This window comes from Palaemon carinicauda, chromosome 13 (genome assembly GCF_036898095.1).
Source record: "Palaemon carinicauda isolate YSFRI2023 chromosome 13, ASM3689809v2, whole genome shotgun sequence".
Classification (NCBI taxonomy): domain Eukaryota; kingdom Metazoa; phylum Arthropoda; class Malacostraca; order Decapoda; family Palaemonidae; genus Palaemon; species Palaemon carinicauda.
Window position 1 is genome coordinate 40,218,196 of NC_090737.1, and position 25,000 is coordinate 40,243,195.

General features: G+C 42.0%; 1 protein-coding gene across 8 annotated transcripts in view; it reads left to right on the top strand.

Moving 5' to 3' along the window:
• Positions 1–25,000, top strand: part of LOC137652292 (cAMP-regulated phosphoprotein 21-like) — a 383,279-nt gene that overhangs the window by 293,947 nt on the left and 64,332 nt on the right. For 7 of the 8 annotated variants that reach the window (XM_068385596.1, XM_068385602.1, XM_068385599.1 and 4 more), the window contains one exon: positions 22,652–22,841. In XM_068385596.1, coding sequence (XP_068241697.1) covers positions 22,652–22,841 — 190 coding nt within the window. Of the gene's footprint in view, positions 1–22,651; positions 22,842–24,839 lie in introns of all 8 variants that reach the window. The other variant, XM_068385603.1, reaches the window with a different exon arrangement.

Below are 25,000 nucleotides of genomic sequence, written 5' to 3' on the forward strand. Positions count from 1 at the left end.
TTAAAAGAAAATAAAAATTCCGTCTCACAAAATTGTTGTATTTTTATTTCTCTATTCAATGATATCTTTCTCTCTAAAATCGAACATTAAATAAGTGAAAAAATGTACCTAAGTGTGAATAAGTATGTTTTCAAGTTATGAGCTCCCAAAGATTTGCAAAAAATTTTCGTTTCTTTTATTGTTTATTTCTACATAAACGCACCCTAAACGAGGTATTCAAACCTCATGAGTTGCCAGCGATCTCTCATTATTGCCAATGTTTAGTTTGCATATTTCAGCTTTGTACTCATATTCATGTTTCCCTCTCTTCTTGATTCTTTTTTCTTGTTCTCTGCTTACTTTTTGTTCTTTCTATGACCTTAGGTAACATTGGCCTTGCTATAAAGTTCCCGAGGACGTTGTGAAAATACAATTTACATACGAACTGCAAGTAAACAAACACATGTATTATAACTTCTGTACATCTTTGGAAACTCTGGCTGCTGTTCTCGTAGCTGGTGGTTTTCGTTCACCTACCCTCTACCAATGCCTTCCATTTCTGCCAGACGTACGAGATTTCGAAACGTGAAAAAATCGCTATATATATGTAAAAATAAACACACAAAGATGATTCTGTCAAACTCAGTCATACAGACGATGCAGTAAGGATGATGTCATCATTTAAAGACTGGTATATCTTCATTATTTGTAAAAATAATTGGCTGAAACTTCTGGAGAGCATGTACGATATGTTTATACATACATAGAAGCAATAAAACGATTTTTGATTTCTGAAAGTTATGTCAAAACACCTTGGTGGACGGTTCCCTTAAACAGGTAGGCCTTACATCATTCCACTAGGCACAGACAAGGATCCTCCATTAGTGGAATGATCTTCCAGGGACCCCAATATTAGTTGGAAGTTAATTTTTTGCCAAGAATGCAGGGTCTGGATAAAAATTTACCTCCCATGATTCCGAGAATTCGATGTGGCCATCAATCCCTGAAAGTGCCACAATCTCACTACCTTTAGCACAAAGTAAGCAAAAAGATTGACTTTTGAGTAAGATCCCTCAAAGAGATAATGGCATTATCTATTGAGGAGGCCAAGTGAGACTTTATCCAATGACCATGAGATAGTCTTGGGAGGAGCATTTGGTTTCCATTGAGCACAAGCCTTTGGAATCTTATTGAACCATTCGGTATTGAGTTCAAAAGCATTAGTGATAGGTCTAGTTAGTGCCAACTTACTTAAGGCAATAGTTGTTCGTATAACGAAATACAGAAGGAAGTACAGAAGTCCATAGTAATGGAAGAGGGGTGATGTCTTTTACCGAATTCCACTCATTTTTACCAGGAAGACAAGATTGTCATTTTGAAGTATCAGACTTTTAGTCTTCTATAAAGTCAATCCTCTTCTTTGCAACTCTGAATTTTCTTTGAACCGCTAGGGTCAGAAAATCATGGGCTAAAGGTGTCTTCTTTTTCCAAGAGGAAGCAAAGATAGTTTTCTGTAGAACATCCTGGGACAGCAAAGGAGATGTTTTAAGGAACTGGAGAGGTTTGAGTTCCAGAACCAGAGGGTACCAATTGCTCTTGGGCCATTTTGGAGCCCCTAGAGCTGCTGTCCCTTTGAGAGTCCGCAGATTGTTCAGGACTTTCGTTAGGCGGTTGAATGTTGGAATGAGGTAAATGAGAGACCACTGACTCTGATCCAGTATTAATACATCCGTTCCTGTCGCCTCCGGATTTAAGATTGGTGCTATATATCAGGGGAGCTTCATATTGAAACTCGTCGCAAGGAGATCTATTTGCATTTCTAGGATTTGCTCTAGGATGAAATGGAATGATTTTGCGCATAGAGACCATTCTGTTTCCAGAGGCTTTGATTCTGACAGGGCATCCACCGTCACACTGCGAACCCCTACTAAGTGAACAGCTGACAAATGCCAATTTCTTAACCTCTCCAAGGTCAGAATAGCTAAAACACTTGATTGATCTGAGGAGACCTGGAGCACTGTCTGTTGATGCAGTGGACTATCGTCTTGCTGTCAAGAACTAATTTGGTGTTATTTTTTTCTTTGGGATCAGGCTCATCAAGAATTAGAAACACTGCCGTAGCTTCCAGAATGTTGATATGGAACTTCTGAAATGTGGTTGACCACTGACCCTGTGTCCTCTTGGAAAGGGGAATGTCTCTCCCAAAACTGTTCCGTTAATAGTCACAAAAAAAGGATACCCTAGAGGGACATGAGTCGACAAGCCCTTGGCAATGAACCACTGTTTGAGCTGTTTGAGCTGCAAAGCTGGGGTTTTATGATGAAGATCTCTCCGAGCATTTGATGCCTTTCTTCTCCCTGGCTCTGTTGGCATCTTTGCTTTTAGGAGTGGGTTTATCACGGCAGCGAACTGTAGAGATCCTGATTGATTGATTGATTTAAAGTTTTCAGGCATCCTGACATCTGAGGTCATTGACGCCGGAAGAGAGACTTTTTCCGGGTTACGTATGGTGATTACCTTTTGGCGAAGTAAGCACTTGACAGATTATGTTATTTCCTTTTTCTTGCCTTGCGGTAGAGAAAGGATGTGGTAGAGTACTTTAGATTCCAGTAAAGCATTAATCACTGGAAATCTTGAGCTGGAAATAGTCTGGACTTTCAAGGTTGATCGGAAAGCCCAAAGAATGTAGGAATTTTATGACTCCTTGAGCTGCTAGAAAACATTCTGACTTTGTTGCGGCTCAGACTAGTTAGTCGTTTAGGTAAACCATCATCAGAAGGCCTTTGTTCCATAGTTGTTGGATAACGGCCTCGACTAGTTTTGTGAGAATCCATGGAGCTATACTGAGCCCAAAGGGCATAGTTCTGAAAATGTAAGCCTTCCCTGCCAGTCTGAAACCAAGGTAGGGGGAGAAGCGCCAACCTAACGGAAAATGCCAATAGGCATTAGAAAGATCTATGGAGATGGTGTAGACCCAATGGGGTAGTAGGGTCTGTATTTGCTAGATGGTCAGTATCTGGAACTTGTCATTCCAAATGAATTTGTTTAGTGGGAACAAGTCCAGAACAGTTCGAAGAGTGTTTGAATCTTTCCTGTGCATGCAGAATAGTCACCCTTGAAAGTTCAAGTATTTTGTGTAATGGCTGATTCCCTTCTGGAGAAAAACCTGTACATAATCCTCCAAGAATAGGGTTGTGGGTTAAAAGAACCTCTTGAACTGGGGTAGTTTATGTCTCCATTTCCAGCTTATCCCTCTGAGACTATACTGTGAACGTAAGGATCGAACTCCCATTGATCCCTAAAAAATAAAGACTTCCCCCCTACCGGAAGCTCATCATTGTTGTTGTGAAGGACCTGCTTCTTTAAATGCCTTGCCTCTACTTCCTTGGCCCCTAGATTGACCGTCCTTTCCAGACCTCCTCTGCCACTAGCACTATTCTTTTGTAGTGGCTAAGGTTGGAGACTGTGATACATACTGCTGGAGGACTGTGTATACAGTCTGGGAGTTCATGGCAACTGAGGCAGTTGCGACAGGAAAGGTTTACCTGCCTTTAAAGGGTCTCCTAGGCCTCTTGCCTTTGGGTTGAGGACTTTCTTAAGGGGTGAATTTCCTCTTAGAGGACACACTCCACATTTGCATAAGGCTCTTTTCCTCCTGAGCCACTTTTTCCATCACTTCCTTGACCAATTTCTGAGGAAAGAGATCTTTTCCCCAGATGTTTGAGTCAATCATCTTAATAGTTTCTGCGGCTAGGACGTGTTCTCTGCATGCTCTATGAGCTAAAAAGAAAGCATGTACATCTTTGTGGAAAGTAGCCAGAGGAGTCTTTGCTAGGACTGTGAAAAGGTTTGAGTTGCAATAGTTCCCAATCAACAATTCCAGATAGGACTGGTGGGACAAAGAAGCAGATAGCCTCACTTTGGCTTCTAATTCTCCCTTCAAAAGGAATTCGGGAATTCTAGGTAACTTTTCATTGAATTGTTTGCTGCCAATGTCCCTATCCAGTTTTCCGACCGTAAAGGTGTACAGTGAACCCTCGCTACTTCGCGGTTCGACAATCGCGGATTCACCACTTCGCGGGGTTTTCCCATAACCCATATATATATACATATCGCGGATTTTCCGGAAAATTCGAAAATACCGCGAAATCTGAAGACAACCAAATACGATATTTTGTTACCTGTAATTCCATTAATACTGTAATTAGTAATATCTGCTCTTACTGATTGTTCATTGCATTACATATGATATATAATTCAGCACAGAAAGAAATAAAACACGAAAAGAGAATGTGATCATACGATAATTCAGTACGTAGTAAAATTAAATCGAACATGAAACGCAAATCAGATGCAGTCATACCATATTAGAATGGTGTGTACTGTAATGGATGTGCTTCTTTTCCATGAATCTTTTGTATGTATACGTACGTAGTACAGTACTGCATCCAATAATATTCTTTGTTGCAAAAATCACATTTCGAATAAGCGTACGAGAGAGAGAGAGAGAGAGAGAGAGAGAGAGAGAGAGAGAGAGAGAGAGAGAGAGAGAGAGAGGCGTAAAATAGCGTACGTAAATTTTTATTATTATTGTTATTATTATTATTATTGTTGTTGTTGTTAATAAAATTATTATTGTTATTATTATTATCATTATTATTATTATTATTACTGTACAGTATTATTATCATTATTTATTATTATTACGGTATTGTACTTAATCTACGTACGTTCAGTATGCGCGGGGCATCTTCTATGAGTAACCAACGCATCATAGTACTGTAAGACGGGTTGTGATTGGTTCAAGCGCTGATAGATGACGAATCAGAACTCAAGTTTTGTTATCTAGCCTGTGATTGGTGTTTTGCCCGCATCTTCTACCCGCAGCATCAAAGTTCTCGCGGGGCTGGATCGTTCACTTTCTCTTTCCGCGTATCGCTGAGTAGACGTTCTTAAGTTTGTGAAGTTTAATCTGTACTGTGTGCGACTGTTTTAAGTTGAACTTTTTGTTGAACTTTCTGTTAAATCCTACTGTACAATGCCTCCCAAGCGTTCTGCTTCTAGTAAGGCTGGTAGTGAGCCTAAACGCCACCGAAGGATGATGACGATAGCTGAGAAGGTTACGCTTCTCGACATGTTAAAAGATGGTAGAAGTTACGCGGCCGCCGGCCGCCATTTTGGCATCAACGAATCCACCGTTCGCTATATCAAAAAGGACGAGGCAAACATTAGAAAGACGGCTGCAATCACCTTTAGCAGATCAGCGAAGCGAGTCGTTACAACGCGTAATAAAACGATCGTACGCATGGAAGGTGCTTTAGCTGTGTGGATTGCCGACTGCCGGAAGAAGAACATAGCCTTGGATACGAACACCATCCAAACAAAGGCTTTGAGTTTATATGAGAATTTTGCTGCAAAGGAACCTAAAGACGACGACGGCAACCATGCTGAAGATGATGATGATGCAGATGATCCTCAACCAGGGACATCCACTGATTCCCAGCCTCAGAAACGTTTTTCCGCAAGCAAAGGATGGTTCGCGAAGTTTCAGAAACGCTTCGCCCTGAAAAGCGTTTCCCTGCATGGGGAGTCTGCTTCCGCTGACACTGCCGCTGCTGAAACTTACGTGAACCAGACGTTCAAGAATATTATCGCCGAAGGTGGATACAAGCCGGAACAAGTCTTTAATATGGATGAGACTGGCTTGTTTTGGAAGAGAATGCCGTCGCGAACTTTCCTGTTCAAAGAGGAAGCCAAAGCCTCTGGCTTTAAGGCATTCAAGGATCGCGTTACCCTCGTGATGTGTGGCAATGCTGCTGGATTTTTGTTAAAGCCGGGGCTTATTTATAAGTCGAAAAATCCTCGCGCTTTGAAAAATAAAAATAAGAATCTCCTTCCCGTGTACTGGATGCATAATCAAAAAGCATGGATTACGAAGATGCTGACCTCCAACTGGTTCCACCAGTGTTTCATCCCGCAAGTCCATGAATATCTCTTAGAGAAGGGCTTGCCATTCAAGATCCTTCTCCTTATGGATAACGCTGGTGGACACGCAACTGACCTGTCGCGTGAGGGCGTTCAGGTTGAGTTCCTGCCACCCAACACCACGTCATTAATTCAACCGATGGACCAGGGGGTTATCAGGGCGTTCAAGGCCCTCTACACGAAGAATACCTTGGCGGACCTCGTTGCGTGTGTGGATGCTGCCCAAGATGACGAGGATGAAGATTTCAACTTGAAGGCGTACTGGCGGCAGTTCACCATAGCCACGTGCCTGCAGAATATTCAGAAGGCACTTCAAGAGATGAAACCTGCAACCGTGAATGCGAGCTGGAAGAAGCTGTGGCCCGATATTGTTTACGACGACAAGGGATTTACTCCGTCGGAAATCCAACACTCTGCAATACGGAAATCTGTGCAGTTGGCTGCCATAATTGGAGGTGACGGGTTTGGCGACATGACGACTGAAGACGTCGACGAGTTGTTGGACTGCCATTCCCAGCCCCTAACTGACGCAGACCTCGAAGACCTGACGAAATCGGCAAGTGAGGAAGAGAGTGATACCCAGGAAGAGACCCAAGAAAATGTCGAAGAAACGGGCTTAACATTAGAACGGCTTGCCAAGTTCTGCAACCATATCAAGGAGGCGAAAGAAATGTTACAAGAGTGGGACGAGGATATGGTTCGCTCGATGCAATTCTCCAACAAGGTCGATGACATCATGACTCCCTACAGGATGCTCTTGGATTGAAAAAAGAAGCAGCGGCAACAACTTCCGATCACAATGTTCTTCCAGCCTCGCAAAAAAGAGCCAGTTCCTCCTGCTAGTACGCCTTCGGAAGAAATTGAAGAAGTTTCCCAGGAAGAAGTTGAAGAGGTGTCCCAGGAAAAGACACCTCCGTCTGAAGAGACGTAAAATACTATCATTGACTGCACAGTAGAACACATCATCAGCTTCATCATCATCATTTCTACTGTGCAGCAAATTCATCGCCATCACCATTCAAGTTTTTCTTCAACTTCTTTCGTGGTGAGTACAGTAACAATCTTTATTTTTTACTTTAATATTCTTACTGCCTGTTTTATAGTTTAGTAATGTACGTACTGTATGCATTAAGTTAAAGGGAAGGTTTTAAAAGTCTACATGTTGTAACCTATCATATTTTTTTTGTTTAAAATTTACATTTACGTACGTAAAACAATCTCTCTCTCTCTCTATCTCTCTCTCTCTCTCTCTCTCTCTCTCTCTCTCTCTCTCTCTCTCTCTCTCTCTCTCTCTCTCTCTCTCGTAAATTGTTTTCCTGCTTTGCTACGTACAAGTACTGTATAATTTATATTTGTAAGGTAACATATTTTGTAAATGCTTTTACTGTAAATACTGTATGTACTGTATCATTATTTATCACTATCATCATGCGCGTTAAATGCCTTGTTTGTTCTGAGCGTGGTTGTTTACTGAGCGTACACGCCGTCGTTTCAAGCGGCGTCTTAAAGAAAAAGATTTCATTTGGAAGTCCTAAGAAAAATACGTAAACTAAAACATTGGTAATAAAAAAATCAACATACAGTACTGTATAATCAATATAATCGATGCAAAAACTAACCTATACGTATATGTGTACACTAAATGAGTTTGTTTCTTCATTATGATCAGAGATGAACGTAAACAAAACATTGGTTGCCATTTTTTATCGTGCTTTTTAGGTGTTTAGGAAACGCATGATATAAAATCGCCTTTAATATTTGTGCCTGTTTTAGTTTAGGGTGCTGTAGTACATGCATTAAGTGTTCTGTACATTAAAGGGTGGTTTGTTAACAGTACTACGTACAAGGGAAGGTTTTAAAAGTCCGAATATACATGTTAAATAAATAGGTAAATATGATGTCACTACTTCGCGGATTTTCACCTATCGCGCCCGCGTCTGGAACCTATCTACCGCGATAAACGAGGGTTCACTGTATTGGACATCTTCCCAGCTGTCCGAGTCATAAGAAAGGGCAGGGGAGACAGGTTTGCATTCTTCTAGCACTGGCAATGGTCTTCCCTCCATTACTGCCTTCTTCACAGCCTCTAAACTTTTTGAGGCGAAGGGAAAGACAGTATCTTTTGGAGCAATAAAGGTGGCCTACTTTCTGCCGAAGGCAGAAAGTTGAGTATTAGTGAATTTGGCCATCTTAAGTTCCTTAACCAATAAAGATTGAGCCTTGTAGTGGTCCAGAATGATAGTCTCCTTAGGGATCGTATCATCCGTAATGGACACTTCCAAGAGGAGTCTTACATAGCAGTAAGGATAATTATCAATACTGTAGATTACTAGAATTCTAAGTTGGAGACAGGCTTAGAACCCATACCTTCTGCAATGTGGAGGTACCCCTCACTCAGAGCCATATGCTCAGCATAATGCCAAGTATTCTTAAACGAGCTATCTGGTAGGCTTGATGCTGGTGGTGCCTTGGACATAGGTGCCTGTTGAAAAGCCTCTATCTTCGCCTCCTAGGACGCTTGTGTTCGTTTATGTTCAGCATGTATATTTTCCATGAATGCCTTCATGGATGCCATAAATTCCAAGTGACCAGGTAACGAAGTTTTACTTAGGGAACATGAGTAGCAATGGGGGCGGGGGCAGCAGAAACAGGGATGGGGGATTGAGCCGAAGAAGTACTAGGCACTGCACTCACCTGATGGACATCTAAGGACTCATCAGAGGCTTCCGTAGTCAGCAGGATCCTCTCCCACTTTGATGACACAGAAGAGGTCGTCGGCCTCTAGACTTATCACTTGAAGAGCATCCCGAACTTTATCATCTGCATGATCCGACGGTACCGGCGCGAGTTGAACCATCGGTAAGTGGTGACAAAAAACAGTAGTCACCTTGGCCTTGGGATAGAGAAGGTCCTTGAATTCCATGGACGGAAGGTAAGGAGCACCTTGGTGAGAGTTCTTCTGAAAGCCTCTCACCCAATGCCGAATGGTCTTCCTAATCCTCGCTTTCTCATCCTGGGTGACGTTGGTAGCATGGAAGCCAGTGCCTATCAGGGCTTTGCAGATTTTGCAGTTGGAAGGTTCCCAAATTACAAATGTCTCTTTGGAAACATGACAGACCGCATGCTTCCGGCAAGTCTTGTGGCCACTGGGGAACTTGATCCGCCTGGTACAGGATACCGTTGAACACACCATGTCATCAGCAACCTGTAGAGAAGGAAAATTTTGATGAGTACAAATCATTAAAAAAATTTCAATCGTAAAATATCATATGTGTGTGTGTCTCTTGTTGGATGTTGTCATAGACTTCAAAACTTTATTTTCCCCTGTATGGTTTTAAATTTGTGTACTTTTCATGATCACTGGTCAATTTAACGTAAATTAATTTTTGATTTTTTCTCTGATTTCGATGAAACTTGCTATACTTTTTTAAGATTACTTGTCAAGAGTCCAAACTTATAGTTTTCTCTCAAGCCCTTAGAAACCACAATAGTTTAAAATTGTTTGCTCTGTGCCTATGACCTGGCCTCATGGCTCCTTCCTGCTCCATGGCCGTGGTTCCAGCCCATGTCTGCATTGTGGCCCTGTAACAGTGTTCCCCATTGGTGTTGTTCCTGTTGGAGCAACCAGTGCAGTTTTTCCCAGGGGTAGGAGCTTTGTTGTCGATGGTAGCTCAGACCTCAACTTCTCTGCTTTCAGAGCTTAAGGTGAGGTCAGGCAACAGGAAGAAACGTGCATGTTCCTCTTCCAAAGCTTCCTTGTCTACTTTGCCTTCTCTTTAACTTTTGAATCTTATTCTGATGCATCGCAGAAGCATAAGAGGTCCAGAAAGGCCAGTTTTAGTCGCAAGGAGTGGCTCCTTACAACATCATCGCTCTTTAAGGGGGGAACGACAGCCTGGGACTGGAGCCAGGGACCTGTTTTTTTTTCCTCTCGGCTAGTGCATGGAGCCGTTACCTCGTGTCACAGCCCCATGTCACTCCTCACCACCTTTCTATGATCCTATGTTGTAGCCACATATCGTGGCCCGGGTTTCCCATCCCTTTAACTATGCCCCGGGTTCCATAGCCACTCAGGTGTAAATGGGGCTGAGGTGCATGGCCTGTGCACCTGTCAGCCACATGTTGGAGGAGCTTGGGAACCATCCCTCTCCTACCAACTTGAACATTGGATTACTACTCCCTTCTCTAATCTCAGTACTTCTCATCAGAAGTTGTCGCCACTAAAGGTTGTCATTGCACGCAGCTTACAGCCACAGGCTGGTGGTGGAGGGACCCGTACTTCATGTCTATTGGCTTGAGGCCGGTGCTGCCTCCCCATCACAATTAGCAGAGGGAAGATTACAAGTTACTCCTGTCTCTACCATGATTAGTGCCAGACATTCTTCCCTCACTTTTTTTTTGGCCATCCTGGTTTGTCATCAACCCCTGATTATGTTGCTGGTCATGTCTTTGGGTCAGATCGTCGTATTCATGAAGGGTGAGTGAATCTCCAGCTGCCTGCCACACCCTCTATCCCTGATGGGTAAGAGGGTACTCACGATCTATTTATTATCATCATCATTATTATTATTATTATTATCATTATTATTATTATTATTATTATTATTATTATTATTATTACCTAAGTTACAACCCTAGTTAGAAAAGTAGGATGCTATAAGTTCAAGGGCTCCAACTGGGAAAAAATAGCCCTGTGAGGAAAGTTGATAAGGAATTAAATAAAGTACAAAAGAAGTACAGTAATCAACAATGCAAAAGCTAAAATATTTTAATAACGGTAACAAAATTAAAACAGATCTTTCATATATTAACTATAAAAAGTGACATGTCAGCCTGTTCAACATAAAAACATTTGCTGCAAGTTTGAACTTTTGAAATTCCACTGATTCAACTACCTGATTAGGGAAATCATTCAACAACTTGGTCATTGCTGGAATAAAACTTCTAGGATACTGTGTAGTATTGAGCCTCACGTTAGAGAAGGCTTGACTATTAGAGTTAACTGCATACCTAGTATTACGAACAGGATAGTACTCTCCGGAAAGATCTGAATGCAAAGGATCTTATGCAACATGCATAACGATCTAACTGAACGATGGAGCCACAGATTAATATCTAAATCAGGAATAAGAAATATAATAGACCGTAAGTTCTTGCCCTACACATTAAGATGAGATTCAGATGCTGATGACCAGACAGGAGAAAAATACTTGAAATAAGGTAGAATGAAAGAATTTAAAAAACTACTTCAGAATAGATTGATCCCAAAAATCTTAAAAGACTTTCTCAATAAGCCAAACTGTTTGTGCAATTGAAGAAGACAGAGACCCAATGAGTTTCTCAAAAGTAAATTTGCTGTCATAAATCACTCCAAAAATTTGCTCTTAAGGTTATAGACCTTGCCTCGGTACAGGTGAAGGCTGACTATCCAATGTCGCAGTGTTCTTTCAGGGACGTTCTAGAGTGCAATGGACTGGGTGAGGTGACCTTGGCTTTACCTTCGTGGAGATCTTCAGTCATTGATCGGCACTTCATACTCTTCAAAGGTCGAGGCTATCTCTAGAGCTGCCCTTGTCAGGTCTGGCTAGTTTGGCTCTGTGTTGAGTTGGTGATGAGAAATGCAGCTCTGAGAACTCTCACTTCCAGTTGTCAAAAAATACTGTGCCTCAGAACTCTTGAGGCAGTGAAAGTTCTATGTTCTAGAGAAGGCTGCATCAGCACCTCTTCAGGTTGACCAGTCAGTGTGTGTGTATAACCTTCTCAGCCTTCCAGTTAGCGGGCATGGCCGTCCTTCGAGCTGTCTTGTGGCTTGACCAGTGGATTAGTGTGATGGTGTATATCTCAAAGTCAACAGTGTTATTAACCCTGGAGTCTTTGTAGAAGTACAAGAATCTCATGCTGTCTGGTAGGAAGACAGTGACCTTCTTGGCACACCAGTTGGTAAATCAGTTGGTTAAATTGGTTTTGAAGAGAAGGGATGTCTTGGTGTTCCATTCCTTTAAATAAGTTGGTTCAGAGGTAGATCTGACTACGTAATATGTCAGTGTTGGGGATGGGCAGGGGGGGGCAAAGTCTTTCCTTCTGAGGAGTCACATGCAGCAGGCAGTGGAGAAGTGGAGGACTGCTTCAAAGGACTCCCTGATCCAATGCGCAGCCTCCCTTAAGGCTCTGGTCCTTTGAAGGTATCTGTGGACAAAGCCTCGAGTTCAGCATGCCTGCAGGATTGGGAGCATTGAAAGCCTCGTGGGCCTTTCCTAGACCTTTACGAGGACCACCTACAGCAGTGGTTCCCAAATCTTTTGAGGCTTGCACCTCCTTGGCTTCCAGATGGAGTCCTTGCACCCCTCTGCCTTGATACACTCTATTTTTGGGTGAGATGGCCATGTCATCCTTATAGAAGATTCCTATTGGTAGCTTTCTAAAGGATATTTGGCTACAGTGATATTCCCAGAGAATTGACCTTTAGGTCTCCAGAATTCTAACTCCTGGCACGAATATCCTTAAAATTTCTCTTAAGGATATCGCATAATATCAGGGGATGTATATCTTGATACGACACATGGCAATCTTCACCCCGAATAGCGTTTTCGCTTCGAGGGGGAAGAGTGATGAAACAGAAGGGGAGCCGTTATCAAGGTTACCCTTCCTCCCGTACTATTACGAGGATCCAAGATGGCGCTCATTCCTTGTAGCATTGAGCATGGTGCTACAGATATAGTAGTTTCGGGAGGGATCTTGCCTAAGCCTTTTCTATAGAAAAGGAGGGCGGGTCCATCAGGACGACATGGCCTTCTCACCCAAAAATAGATTTTTCGCTTCGCTTCAAAATCCGTTTTTTGGGCTCAGGCCATGTCGTCCTGATGGAAGTTTACCAGAGAATTACTAGAAAGTACTGTATCTGTGGATTTGTATTAGTGCCTTAACCTTGGGACAATTTCATATGGTCATACAGACCATTAAGAAATATGACGATACCGTTATACGTCATTACCTCTAATCATGGAACAATTCCTGCCCCCTGCAGGGAAGTGTTGTACTAGACAGTATAAAGTCTCAATATTTGTATATTGTAGGAACAAATATAAATATCAATCAGAAATATAGTTTCATTTATTCCAGTAATATAAGGTTTACTAAGGAAATTAAGTAAAGAACTCTAGCTATCTTTATTGAGCTATTCACAGGGCGAAATAAGACGCAATTCACTTTTAGTCCTTTATTTAGGCTAAATGAGTAAATAACAAGTGTAAATAAAATAGAATTATACATGCAACAGTTACAGAAAGTTTTTCTACCTGAAAGGGAAGAAAAGATTAATTCCACTATAAAAATTGAAAAATTTGGAAAATTTATCAATATAATTTCAGTAAATGTTGGATACTATTAACACTGTGTACAATGTACACATGGCACAAGTGTTATCTGTATAATTCTTCACCTGAAAATTTGAACAGTCCTAGTGTCACCTTGGTGACACTCATATAAAAGATATTGCACTGGAGGTGTCAACACCTTTTCACCCGAATTGAGAGTCCCAATCAATTCACTGTTCATTGCAGCACTAGACGACAGGTTTTACTACACTACCTGCCGCCACCACATAATGCTTCAATTCGTGCACTTGCTTTGCATAATGTTTGTAGAACACTCTGGATGACTTCCATCCAGTATATAAGCGAAGACGCTTGAAGTCCATATACTGAAAGAAGTTCAGGGAGGAAGCAATATTTCTTGGATCATGACCTGCGGGTGTACTGTCAGAATCCGCTCTGCGAATAAAGTAGGTGAGCTTCGCCCTCAGTTGTTTCAGGGATAAGTTCGATCCCGAGGTTTCTCTTTTGAGGAGCTGTCCTCCCCTGAAGTCTGAAGTTCTTCGAAGATAGACCTTTAGACATTCTACTGGACACAGAGAGACATCTTCCTTCAGAGGGCAGATTCTCCAGGGACCCCATCTCTTAGTGGGTAGCTCATTCTTGGCGAGAAAGGTAGGATCAGGAAAGAGATTCAGTTCTCCCGCTTCTGTGAACTGAATATGGCCCTCATCTCTTGATAGGGCTACTATTTCATTAACTCTAGCCCCTGAGGCTATAGCAAACAGGAAAATAACTTTTTGGGTAAGATCCTTAAGAGAACAATTTTCATTGTTCAAGGTTGAGGCATTGTGTAAGACCTTGCCCAAGGACCACGAAATAGGCTTTGAAGGGGCTGCAGGTCTAAGTCTAGTGCATGCTTTCAGGATCTTGTTAAAGATTTCGTTCGTCAGGTCCACTTGGAAGGCGTATAGAAGAGGTCTAGTCAACGCTGACTTACATGTCGTAATCGTGTTGGCAGCTAGGTCTTGTTCATGAAGGTGGATGAAGACGGACAGGCAGAAGTCTATTGAGACTTCCTTCGGTTTTTTTGCTTTGACAAAAGCAACCCACTTTTTCCAAGACGATTCGTATTGTCTTCTAGTTGACTTTGACTTGTATTCTTCTAGGAAGTCTATACTGCTTTTTGAGATCCCAAATCTTTTCTTAACCGCTAAGGTGAGAAAGTCATGAGATGAAGGTTTTGGGTTCTCTGTGATGAAGCGAAGACAGTCGACTTCTGAACCAGTTGAGATAGACCAGGGTTCGGTAGAGGGACCAGCCTCAGCTTCAGTTCCATTACCAGAGGGAACTAGTTGCTCTTGGGCCACTTGGGGGCTACTAGAGCTGTTGTTCCCTTGAAGGATCTCAGCTTGTTGAGGAAATTCAGTAGGAGATTGGTTGGAGGGAACAGGTAAATCCTGGTCCATGGCGTCCGTCGCCTTCACTAGAGGGTCCTCGTATGGGGCTACATACTGAGGTAGTTTCTTGTTGTCGCTCGTCGCGAAGAGGTCGATCTGCAGTTCCGGGACTTGTTCCAAGATGAAGGAGAATGAGTCTGCATTTAGGGACCATTCTGACTCTATCGACTTTAGCCTGGATAGGGCGTCCGCCGTCACATTGCGGAACCCTTGTAGGTGAACTGCTGATAAGTGCCATCTCTTCTTTTTCGATAAACGAAAGATGGCTAACATTACATGGTTGATGTGGGGCGATCTCGAGCCTTGTCGATTCAGACATCTCACTATCACTTCGCTGTCCAAGATCAGCCTGATGTGAGCTGATCTTCGAGGGGAGAGTTTTTTCAATGACAAGAGGACTGCCATGGCCTCAAGTCCCTTGGGCTTTCCTTTGGTGGGAGTGACCTCCCCATTCTTCCGTCGAGGCATCTGTGTAGATGGTTACGGATGGTGGAGGTGGTTGCCAGGGCACGGTCCTCGTTAGGCTCTTGACCTTCGACCACGGTTTGAGAAGTGATCGCAGTAAGGTCGGTATCGGACTTTGTAGATCTCTTTGAGCGTTTGATGCGTATCTTCTCCAGACTCCTGATGCATCTTTCAGCTGTGCTCTTAGCACTGGGCCTGTTATTGCTGCAAACTGGAGAGAGCCCAGTACTCTTTCCTGTTGGCGTCTTGAGATCCTGTCGGATTTCAGTAGTCTCTTGACAGACCCCGCAATCTCTCTCCTCTTCCCTGGGGGAATGGAGAGGCAGTGTGACTTCAAGTTCCTATGGATTCCCAGCCATTGAAACTCCTGAGCTGGAGAGAGTCGAGACTTCTTGAAGTTGATCTTGAATCCCAGATGTTCCAGGAACTGGATCACCTTCTTGGATGCTGACAGACAAGCCGTCCTGGATGCTGCCCACACCAGCCAGTCGTCCAGGTACGCTGTTACCTGAACACCTTCTAGGGGTAATTGTTGAACAACTGCGTCTGCAAGTTTCGTGAAGATCCTTTGGGGCTATGTTTCATCCGAAGGGCATGGCTCTGAAGACTTTCTTCTGTAGCTTGAATCCTAGGTAGGAGGAGAGGGGCCGGCTGACTGGGAGATGCCAGTAAGCATATGCCAGGTCTATTGAGACTGTTTACGCCCCTTTTGGTAACAGGGTCCTTATGTGCTGAGGGGTTAACATCCTGAACTTGCTGTTCTTGATGAACTTGTTGAGTGGCGACATGTCCAGAATGACTCTGAATTTGTCTGAGTCCTTCTTGGGAACACAAAACAGCCTTCCCTAGAATTTGATGGACTTTGCTCTCCTTATAACCCATTTGCTCAAGAGTTCTAAGGTATATTCTTCCAATGAGGGGGTGGAGTGTTGGAAGAATTGAGGAAATGATGGTGGAAGCTTACTCCAGCTCCATCCTAGTCCATTCTTGATTAGGCTATGGGCCCAAGGATCGAAGGTCCAACGATCTTGAAAGTGTTGGAGCCTCCTTCCTACCTGAAGCATCTCAATGCTTCGATTGTCCAGAGGGTTTACCTCCCTGACTGCGTCCTCCCCTACCTCGTGAGGGGTGTATTGAGGAGCCCCGTTGGGAGCCTCTACCTTTGGGATGAAAGTAGTGGTTTGCCTCTCAAACCCAGGGTTGAATGCTGGTGTCTGGGCAACCAGCTGCTGAGGCACCAATTGGAATGTGATTTGTGGTTGAGCAACCACTTGGGGCACCGCAGTCATGGTGATTGTGGGATGTTGTTGGCCAGGCCGAGAGGGTAGTCTGGGCTTCTTGGTTTTCCTCTTAGATTGGGGACCCGCATCCGGGGAAGACTTGCGTTTTGATGTGATGCCCCACTTCTTAAGAAGGTTCCTATTCTCCGTGGCGGATTTGTCAACTACCTCCTTGACCACTTCATATGGGAAGAGGTCTTTACCCCAGATATTGGAAGATATCAGCTTCCTGAGCTCGTGTTTCACTGTTGCTGCAGCAAACACGAACTCTCTACAGGCTCTCCTAGCCTTCATAAAGGCGTACAGGTCCTTGACTAAGGTGGTCATGACCATGAGTGTGTCTGGGATGCTTTTCAAGCCTGCACACATCTCGATGCAGTTCTGTAGGGATAGGGATGCCGCAAGTCTCTACTTTGTCTCTTGCCCCCTGCGCAAGAGAAAGGCTGACAGTTTCGGGAGATTCTCGTTGAACTTTCATCCCACGATATCTGCATCCAACTTCCCTACTGAGAAGGTTAGATGGACTTCTTTCCATTCTTTATCTTCCATGGGCAGGGGTAACGACAAAAGCCTACACTCCTCTAGTGCAGGGCATGGTTTGCCTGCCTCCACTGCCTTGGCAACAGCTTTAAAAGCCTTCAACATAAAGGGGAAGGCTATTGAAGCAGGAGCAAGAAAGGTAGGATGCTTCTTGCTCAAGGCAGACACTTTCGAGTTTGTGTAACCCACCTTCTTCAGGCTGCTCAACAAGAGAGCCTGTGCCTTGTGGTGGTCGAACACCATGACCTCCTTCAGTTCCGTCTCCTCTTTTGACACTGGCTCCTGCTTCAGTCGAATGAAACAGTCTGGGTAAGCATTAAAGCTTGGCCAGAACTGGATGTCGTCTAAGGGGACGGCTCCCATCTTCTCCGAGATGTAGAGTTTGCCGTTAGTAATCGCCATAAACTCCGCATACTTCCAGGGATTGTTTTTGGACTCTGGGTCGCTTGTATGACCCTCGGGGGGCAGTGAGTCGAGCTTCACGGAGCTCTTTCTCGAGCCTCGCTTCCCTTGCTTCGCCTTGCTTGCGAATGTTCTCCATTAGGGCCGTAAGATGGGCCAGAACTGCCTGGCTCATGTTGTCCAATGGAGGGGTAGAAGTGGAGGATGTCGAGGGCATCGGCTCCGGTGCCGGCACAGACGGAAGGGACTCCGACTCGACATCATCATCTTCTTCCGGAGGTAGAGTAGACTCCTCCTCGGGATCATCTTTCAATAGATCCTTTTCAGTGTCCGTGGACACTTCAGACATCCTTTCCTCCTGGTGGATGTCCATGCCTTGCAACGCCTCATCTCCTCCAATATTAAAGTTTTAGAGTTGCCTTATCAAGGCAAACTCAAAAGAGAAGGGTTCTAGCCTCTAGGGATAGAATAAGTGTATACTAACACTGACCCTTCTTAAATTATTCAATATTGTGGGGTAAGTTATTAACTGATTACTTATCAGTGTATTGAAGGAATTCTTTCTTTCAATATAGAATTGGTCTCGGCAATAGACTCTGCAAGGATACACAATGTATATTGGAAAATAACTACTGTATAATATATACTATAGTTTTCTGTCTGCAGTATATACTGTACTGCAAATCTGCCTTATTAAAATTTATGTTTACAATAAATAAGGGTGTAAGTATATAACCTTACTGCCTTCCTCCAGAATGAGGGTTTAAATGGAAGAGGAGAATGCATCTTACAGGCTTCCATCCATCTACAAACTCTGTTGCTGGTCACTGCCAGTTTCAGGGATGTGGATGGCAGTCCAAGGGAGGACTAAAGAACACTCAACAGCAGAGGGGTCTTCCACCGGCAGCCGTCACAGCCGTCACAACCTTTCCCGGAGCCTTGCGTCCGTAAGGGAAAGACCAAGTGACTATACAGCCGCCTATGTAGGAGCCTGGCCGGCACTACGATCTACTTGGCAAGCAGGGAGATTGTAGGATGACGGCCACAGGATTGTGATAGCTAGGCCATCGCTAAAGGACAGAGAGGGGCAGGAAAAGGGTCCTGTATCAAGTGTTAGGAGAAGGCGACAAGATTGCCGCCACTTCCGCACAAGGGTGAAACTTTGTTTCAGTATCGCCGCCATCCTAGGCGGCAGAAGAATATCTATTCTTCAGCCTAGGGTCTGCCGAAACAGGACTAGTCTTCTAGACCACAGGGGAGAAGGTGTCGGCATTATACTACCACTTCAAGTGCGGCCTAGGGAGGCTTAGCCTCCTATGCCGACAGCTCTAAGCCGGCAGGGGAGTGACTACTCGCCCTGCAGCTTGGCCGCCGGCAGAAAAACTGAATACTCTGAGGTTCTGTCGAAAACCCAAGCCAGGATACTCGCCGGCAAGGGGAAGGGTGGGAGTTAAAACACTATCCTAATCAAGCCGGAGTGAACTACTCTATGGCGAGACCAAGATAGGGTTGTCGCCTATGGCAGCACTCAGAGGGAAGGTGGGATTACCCTTAAATCTCCACAGAAGACAAGTATCGAGTTATATAAATAATTCTAGGAGATATACTATCTCCTGTTGAATTGATAAAACGATACATGAGGGTAAACGGGGATAGTGTATGAAAGTATACTAAAGCGCTTAGGCTAGTTAGCCTAGCGCGGGCAAGATCTCGGTTACCTAAATCGCCGAAACTGTAACGTATACGATCGACAAAAGGAAGAGGAAATTTGTATGCATAAATATATCTTTACTAGTATAATTGTGCCTAAATAGCTTTCATAATTTATTAATGCTATTACATCTGGGAATGTCGTTCTGCTAACTAAATAACACATGCATGATGAATGACAGCGCCCACATGGCGCCTCCGGTAACCGGCCAAGCTCTGTAACACATTAAATTAAATTAATTTCACTGTGAGGCAGGAGCTAAACTTATACACTGTAAAGATTAGATACTCAACTTTCCAGAGGCTGAAGAAGCTGGAGAATGTTTATTAAATCCTCTCAATAACAATCAAAAACATCAGATAACAGGGAAAACCACAGTGCGAAATTGCTACTGAGATAGGAATGAGCGCCATCTTGGATCTTCGTAATAGTACGGGAGGAAGGGTAACCTTAATAACGGCTCCCCTTCTGTTTCGCCACTCTTCCCCCTCGAAGTGAAAACGCTATTCAGGGTGAAGATTTCCATGTGTTGTATCAAGATATACGTCCCCTGATATTATTCGATATTCTTAAGAGAAATTTTAAGGATATTCATGCCAGGAGTTAGAATTCTGGAGACCTAAAGGTCAATTCTCTGGGAATATCACTGTAGCCAAATATCCCTTAGAAAGCTACCATTAGGAACCTTCCATCAGGACTACATGGCTTGAGCCCAAAAAACAGAGCGATGCATTCGACACTCATTTTGCTAAGCCTTAACATCGGTAAAGAGAGTAGGAAAGTTGCACAGTCTCTTTTAGTCAACCATGCTGAGGGTTGGAAGGTCTCTTTTGAGTTTGTACCAGAGTTCATGGCCAAACCCAAAATCCTGCGGTGTATGACCCCAGGTTCAAAACTTTCTGCGCCAAGCTAAGAGTGGCATTCAAGAGGAGATGCTTTTGTGTCTGCAATACTTTCTGATGAGGACCCTATATCTGAAGCCTAAGTGTCAGTGTCTCATCCTTAGCACTGGAAGAACAGAGAAAAGGGTGTCAAGGAACATGGTCTCTTTCTGGTTTCTTGAAACAACCCATAGAGCATACTTCTTGACAACTGAGAGGGTCAAGGTACCAGGCAGGACTAGGGCTCACGAAGTAAGGGGTATAGGCCCCACTCTAACATTCAACAGGAATCTTGTAGTCGGCCAAGTGTTGAAGGTTGGAGTTTGAATAGGCCAAACCATCTTCATGACATTTTACTTACGGGAGTATGCCCACAGGTCCCTTGAAACTTTTGTTCTTAGTCCTGTGGTGGCTGCTCAAGTAGTTGTGTAGCCTGCCCAAAGCCTGTACAGGACAGAAAGTATCTTATTTACTGTAACTTTCAGAGCTCAATTCTTTGGAATCTAAAGAAGTATCTCCCCCATTCTCCCTTGACGAGGGGGAAGATGGCAGAATATATACCAACCGTGGATCATCACACACCAAGTACAGTATATAATTCTGGACAGTTTTCTCCTTTCTGGAAAGGGATTCCTTCTTTAATCAATTACTAATCTTCTTGTACAAGGTAGCCCTATCTGTCTATTCATCCCAATGATGGTCAGATAAGGGGTTGCTGAAGTCATATCCTTTGCTCCTGTGCAGAATGAGGTAGACTGACACTTCCAGGGAAGATAATGAACCAACCACTGCAGTTTTAGGAGACTTCCATCGCACCACTGTTAAGTATCCCTATTTTAAAGGCCAAAAGGTTTGCATATTCTCAGGAAGAAATAACAAATTTTAAAGTCCTATAAAGTTAAGCTTCCCACCTCAATTCCCCCCCCCCCCCCCCCCGCCACTTAGTCCTGAGCCGAAGGTAAGAAGTGAAGAATCTTCGATAGGTGGGTAGGCATAGTTGCTCACTCAAGCGCACCACCTGTCATTAAATATTTTGTTGGATTTAATTGCTGATCGACCTCCATAAAAGATATCTCCCTATTTTAAAGGACTCGGGGTTTCTATAGCTAGAAAAAATACAAATTACTTTGTACTTTTAGAATTTATTGTATTCAGTTGCAACTTTAAAGTTTATTTTAATGGTGGCAGAGTGTCTGATCATCAAAACATGTACAGTAGTTGTTGAAATTTTATTGACCCATATGTAACGACAATCGTCTGTGGACGAGGAACAACAACTGAGAGTGGGATAAGGAAATCACCCATGTAAGATGAGGATTTCTCGCTGTCATGAGCTAGTAGTCTATCTAGCAACCATGTGGTATTTCACTAATTGACAACTCTATCTCCCAGTTCAGTACAAGATGGAATTTGAGAATTTTGGGTCTGGGTGAATCCGAATAAATCACCCCCCCCCCATTACATCCACTGTTTTGGCAGCATGTTCCACATTCTCTGCTCACCAATCATGCATGATGTCATCCAAATGCCATTTGAATGTGAAAAAGTGTATTTTATTCAAAATGAATAAAATTGCTGACAGTTTATCTAATAGACAGTGAAGGTGAAAAAGAATTCATTGTTGATAGAAATATTTTAGCTTAAGTTATTCATCAGCCTTATCCAGATGAATGTGCAAGTTAGTATGAATATGTGCAAGTAAATTTCCAAAGTGACAGTGATTTACATGAAACTGAACAAGTGTGTTTTTCAGACAAAAAAGAATTGGCTGCATATGTGCCTATAGTCATTTATTCAGTTTTATTACTATTAATACTAGGCAAACTACAACCTTATTTGGAAAAGCAGGATTCTACAAGCCCAAGGGTTCTAATAGGGAAAGCAGTCCAGTGGGGAAAGGCGATAGAGAAATAACTAATAAACTATATATGAAGAAATAACTAATAAACTATGTATGAGAAGGAATGAAATAAATATAAAATGTTTCAAGATCAGTGACAATGTTAGAATAGATCAGTCAAATATAAACTTTGAAATAAGAGCATGTCATCCCATTTTATGACATTTTTGTTTATACATTCATCTAAGAAATGCAGGCTAGTGAAAAGTTTTTGACAGTTTGTTACAAATTAACACTTGAAACACATTACATTATTATTACTTAAAAGAACACATCATCCAGAAGGATTGAGGTCCTTGAGTTACCTTCAGATATGTGAATTTTACTGTTGATTATTACCAGATTTATCAATCTTAAGAAAATTATGTTGTATGACTGCAGTATCATTTGCCACCTAAGTAGTGACTAAACATTAATAACATTAGTAAACTAATAATTTTGTATATTTATTGAAAAGATAATATTTTTGATAATTCTCTAGTGTTATTTTTGTGAACTGTACTCGGAGTGTCCCCCTTCCAGCTGTTCTTGACTATTTTTTCCTATGTCAGCATTATGTAGGGTTCAATGATTGTGATAATGAGGATGGAAAACAAATTTTCTTCTATTGATTACTTTTTTCTTGGCTAACACCACACTGGCAATATAAGAGTTTCATGAGTAAATTACGCTTGCATATATTAAACAAAACTTTATGAAATCTGTATATTTTAGTGTTTACTTTTCTTTTATTAATAGGATGGGTACTGGTATGGCCTACTACGCAGCGAGTAGTATACCAGGTGGTGGAGTTTATCAGACTGTAGGAACCATGCAAGGAATTTCTGGAGGGATGTATGGAAATCCCCAAGGTCCTCCAACAGCTGCAGCACATACTGCCACTGTCTCTTATAGGGCACCCACTCCTCCACAGACACCTAGCACACAGGCAAGCCACTTTTTCCCTGTTTAATCATTGTGAACTGCATCTGTTTAGAATTTTTAAATAGAGGTAATTTATGTTGAGAAGTGAAGCATGGTTTCATTTAACCTATTTTTCACTTGAAATAGTATTCTACAAAGCAGTACCACTGCTATAGTATTATTGTGTCAGTAAGTGAAATTAAGTCTCAGGAGAAGCAGAAGAAATTTTTCTTGTTCCTGCAATGTATCTTTTTTTACCCAGTGTATTGGTTTGTTCTTGATGGGCCATAAGAAATGTTTCAATGTCCATTATCTTTCTGGACAGAATATTGTAAAGGTAAAAGTCAACTAATTTGAAAATAGAAGGATGTTGATCTCTAAACTCTGATCACTAATAAGCCCCTCCCTCTTCCTATCTCTCTCTCTCTCTCTCTCTCTCTCTCTCTCTCTCTCTCTCTCTCTCTCTCTCTCTCTCTCTCTCTCTCTCTCTCTCTCTCTCTCTCCTCATGTAGCAAGAAATTCTTCTCTCTATACTGCACTGAACAATATGTGTTACAGAACCATAAGAGCTGTTTGCCAGATTTTGTTAGCCTTTCATAGTAATGATGTTAATATTATGAATGTAGATGTCGTTTGGGAGTTACTTTATTACTTGATTTAGTTTATAGTAAAATACATTTAACTTCCCTTGTTGCTTTGATTGCTTTCTGCATTGCATGCCAACTTTAATTTTGATCGGCCAATTCATTGTTGCTAGAATAATCCTTTTTATTACAAGTAAGGCCTACATAAGTTTAATTTGACACTGGTATGGACTGAGTCCACAATATCAAATTAGAAATTTTAATTGAATGAATAGTTGTGTCTTAAGAATACAAAAGATAGCAGTGGAATGATAAAGGAATATTTGTGTTTCGTAAATAACATGGTAGATAAGTTAATGTATTATGACCCAATTGGATATTTTTGCGTATGCCAAAAGATTTAATTTTTTTTATGTTTAGGTAGCCCACCTGTCTTCTGTTCTTGAATTTACTGTTAGAGATTATAAACCTTTGTTCATTTATCTGGTTATGTGATCTTTAGTATTTCTACTCTTTTTTTTTTTTATGATACTAGAAGATTTTGAAGCCCCAAATGATGTATAACAAGATTTTTCAACAAAATGAAATTTTAAAAAATACATTTCGAACATAAAAGAGAAAATCATGTGAAAAAATAAACTAAAATACAAAGAATGGAAAGTGACCTTAACAAGTATGGATTATTATAAAACAATCAAAGGAAATTACCCTGCAGAGTATCGTTATGGGAAGAGCTCCATAAGATTGGTGTTTTCCATGTCAACTTCATTTCATTTGTTCATTTGTGTGATTATAACATGAAAGGTTTTTAAAAGAAACAGCATGAATCACTATGCAGTACAGTATTGAAAAGTACCAAATAAATTGGGTTAAGTTGTTTAGGATATATTAAAACCCATGAAAATTAATATCAAAATGTTTAACAAACACTGATGATAAAAAAGAATGGAATGCCACTTTAAGACATTCATAGAAATTCTGAGCACTGTTTATTGAGTGATTTCACTTGCGAATTGCAGCCTTTGTAACAAAAGAGAAATATGCATAATTGGTTACTAGCAGCATGACTGGAAATATCAAAATGCAGTATGGGTATTTTCAAAAAAGCCAAAGAGAAAATCTAAATAAGTGATCATTATATTTAAAAGAAATTGTGGAATTCTATGTAGAGTTTATATAAGACAAAAATAATCCGAAACATTTTAGATTGTCAAGGCAAACATTCTAAGAAATAATGCATAATTTAATGAATATTTGTTGTTACATGTTAAAACTGACAACAAATATTTCATGATAAATTGTAAAGCTTCTGAAACACACCAAATGTGAATTCCCAAAAAGTATTATGTTGTGAAATATAACCTAACATAAAATAGAATCCCATATTAATACTCAGTTCATTCATGGTGACATACCTCAAGTTATGTTCCGTTTCATAGATACTGCCATGAAGAAGGGTGCTGCTGAAGGAAGGGCCACCTGTCCGATGGTAGGCGCCCGAGTGTTGATGGACGCATTACAGACTTTAGGTGGTTGATGGGTAAAGTCATTGGCTGCCGACGGCTATGGTAATTATTCGCTCAGAATCACAGTGTCCTTA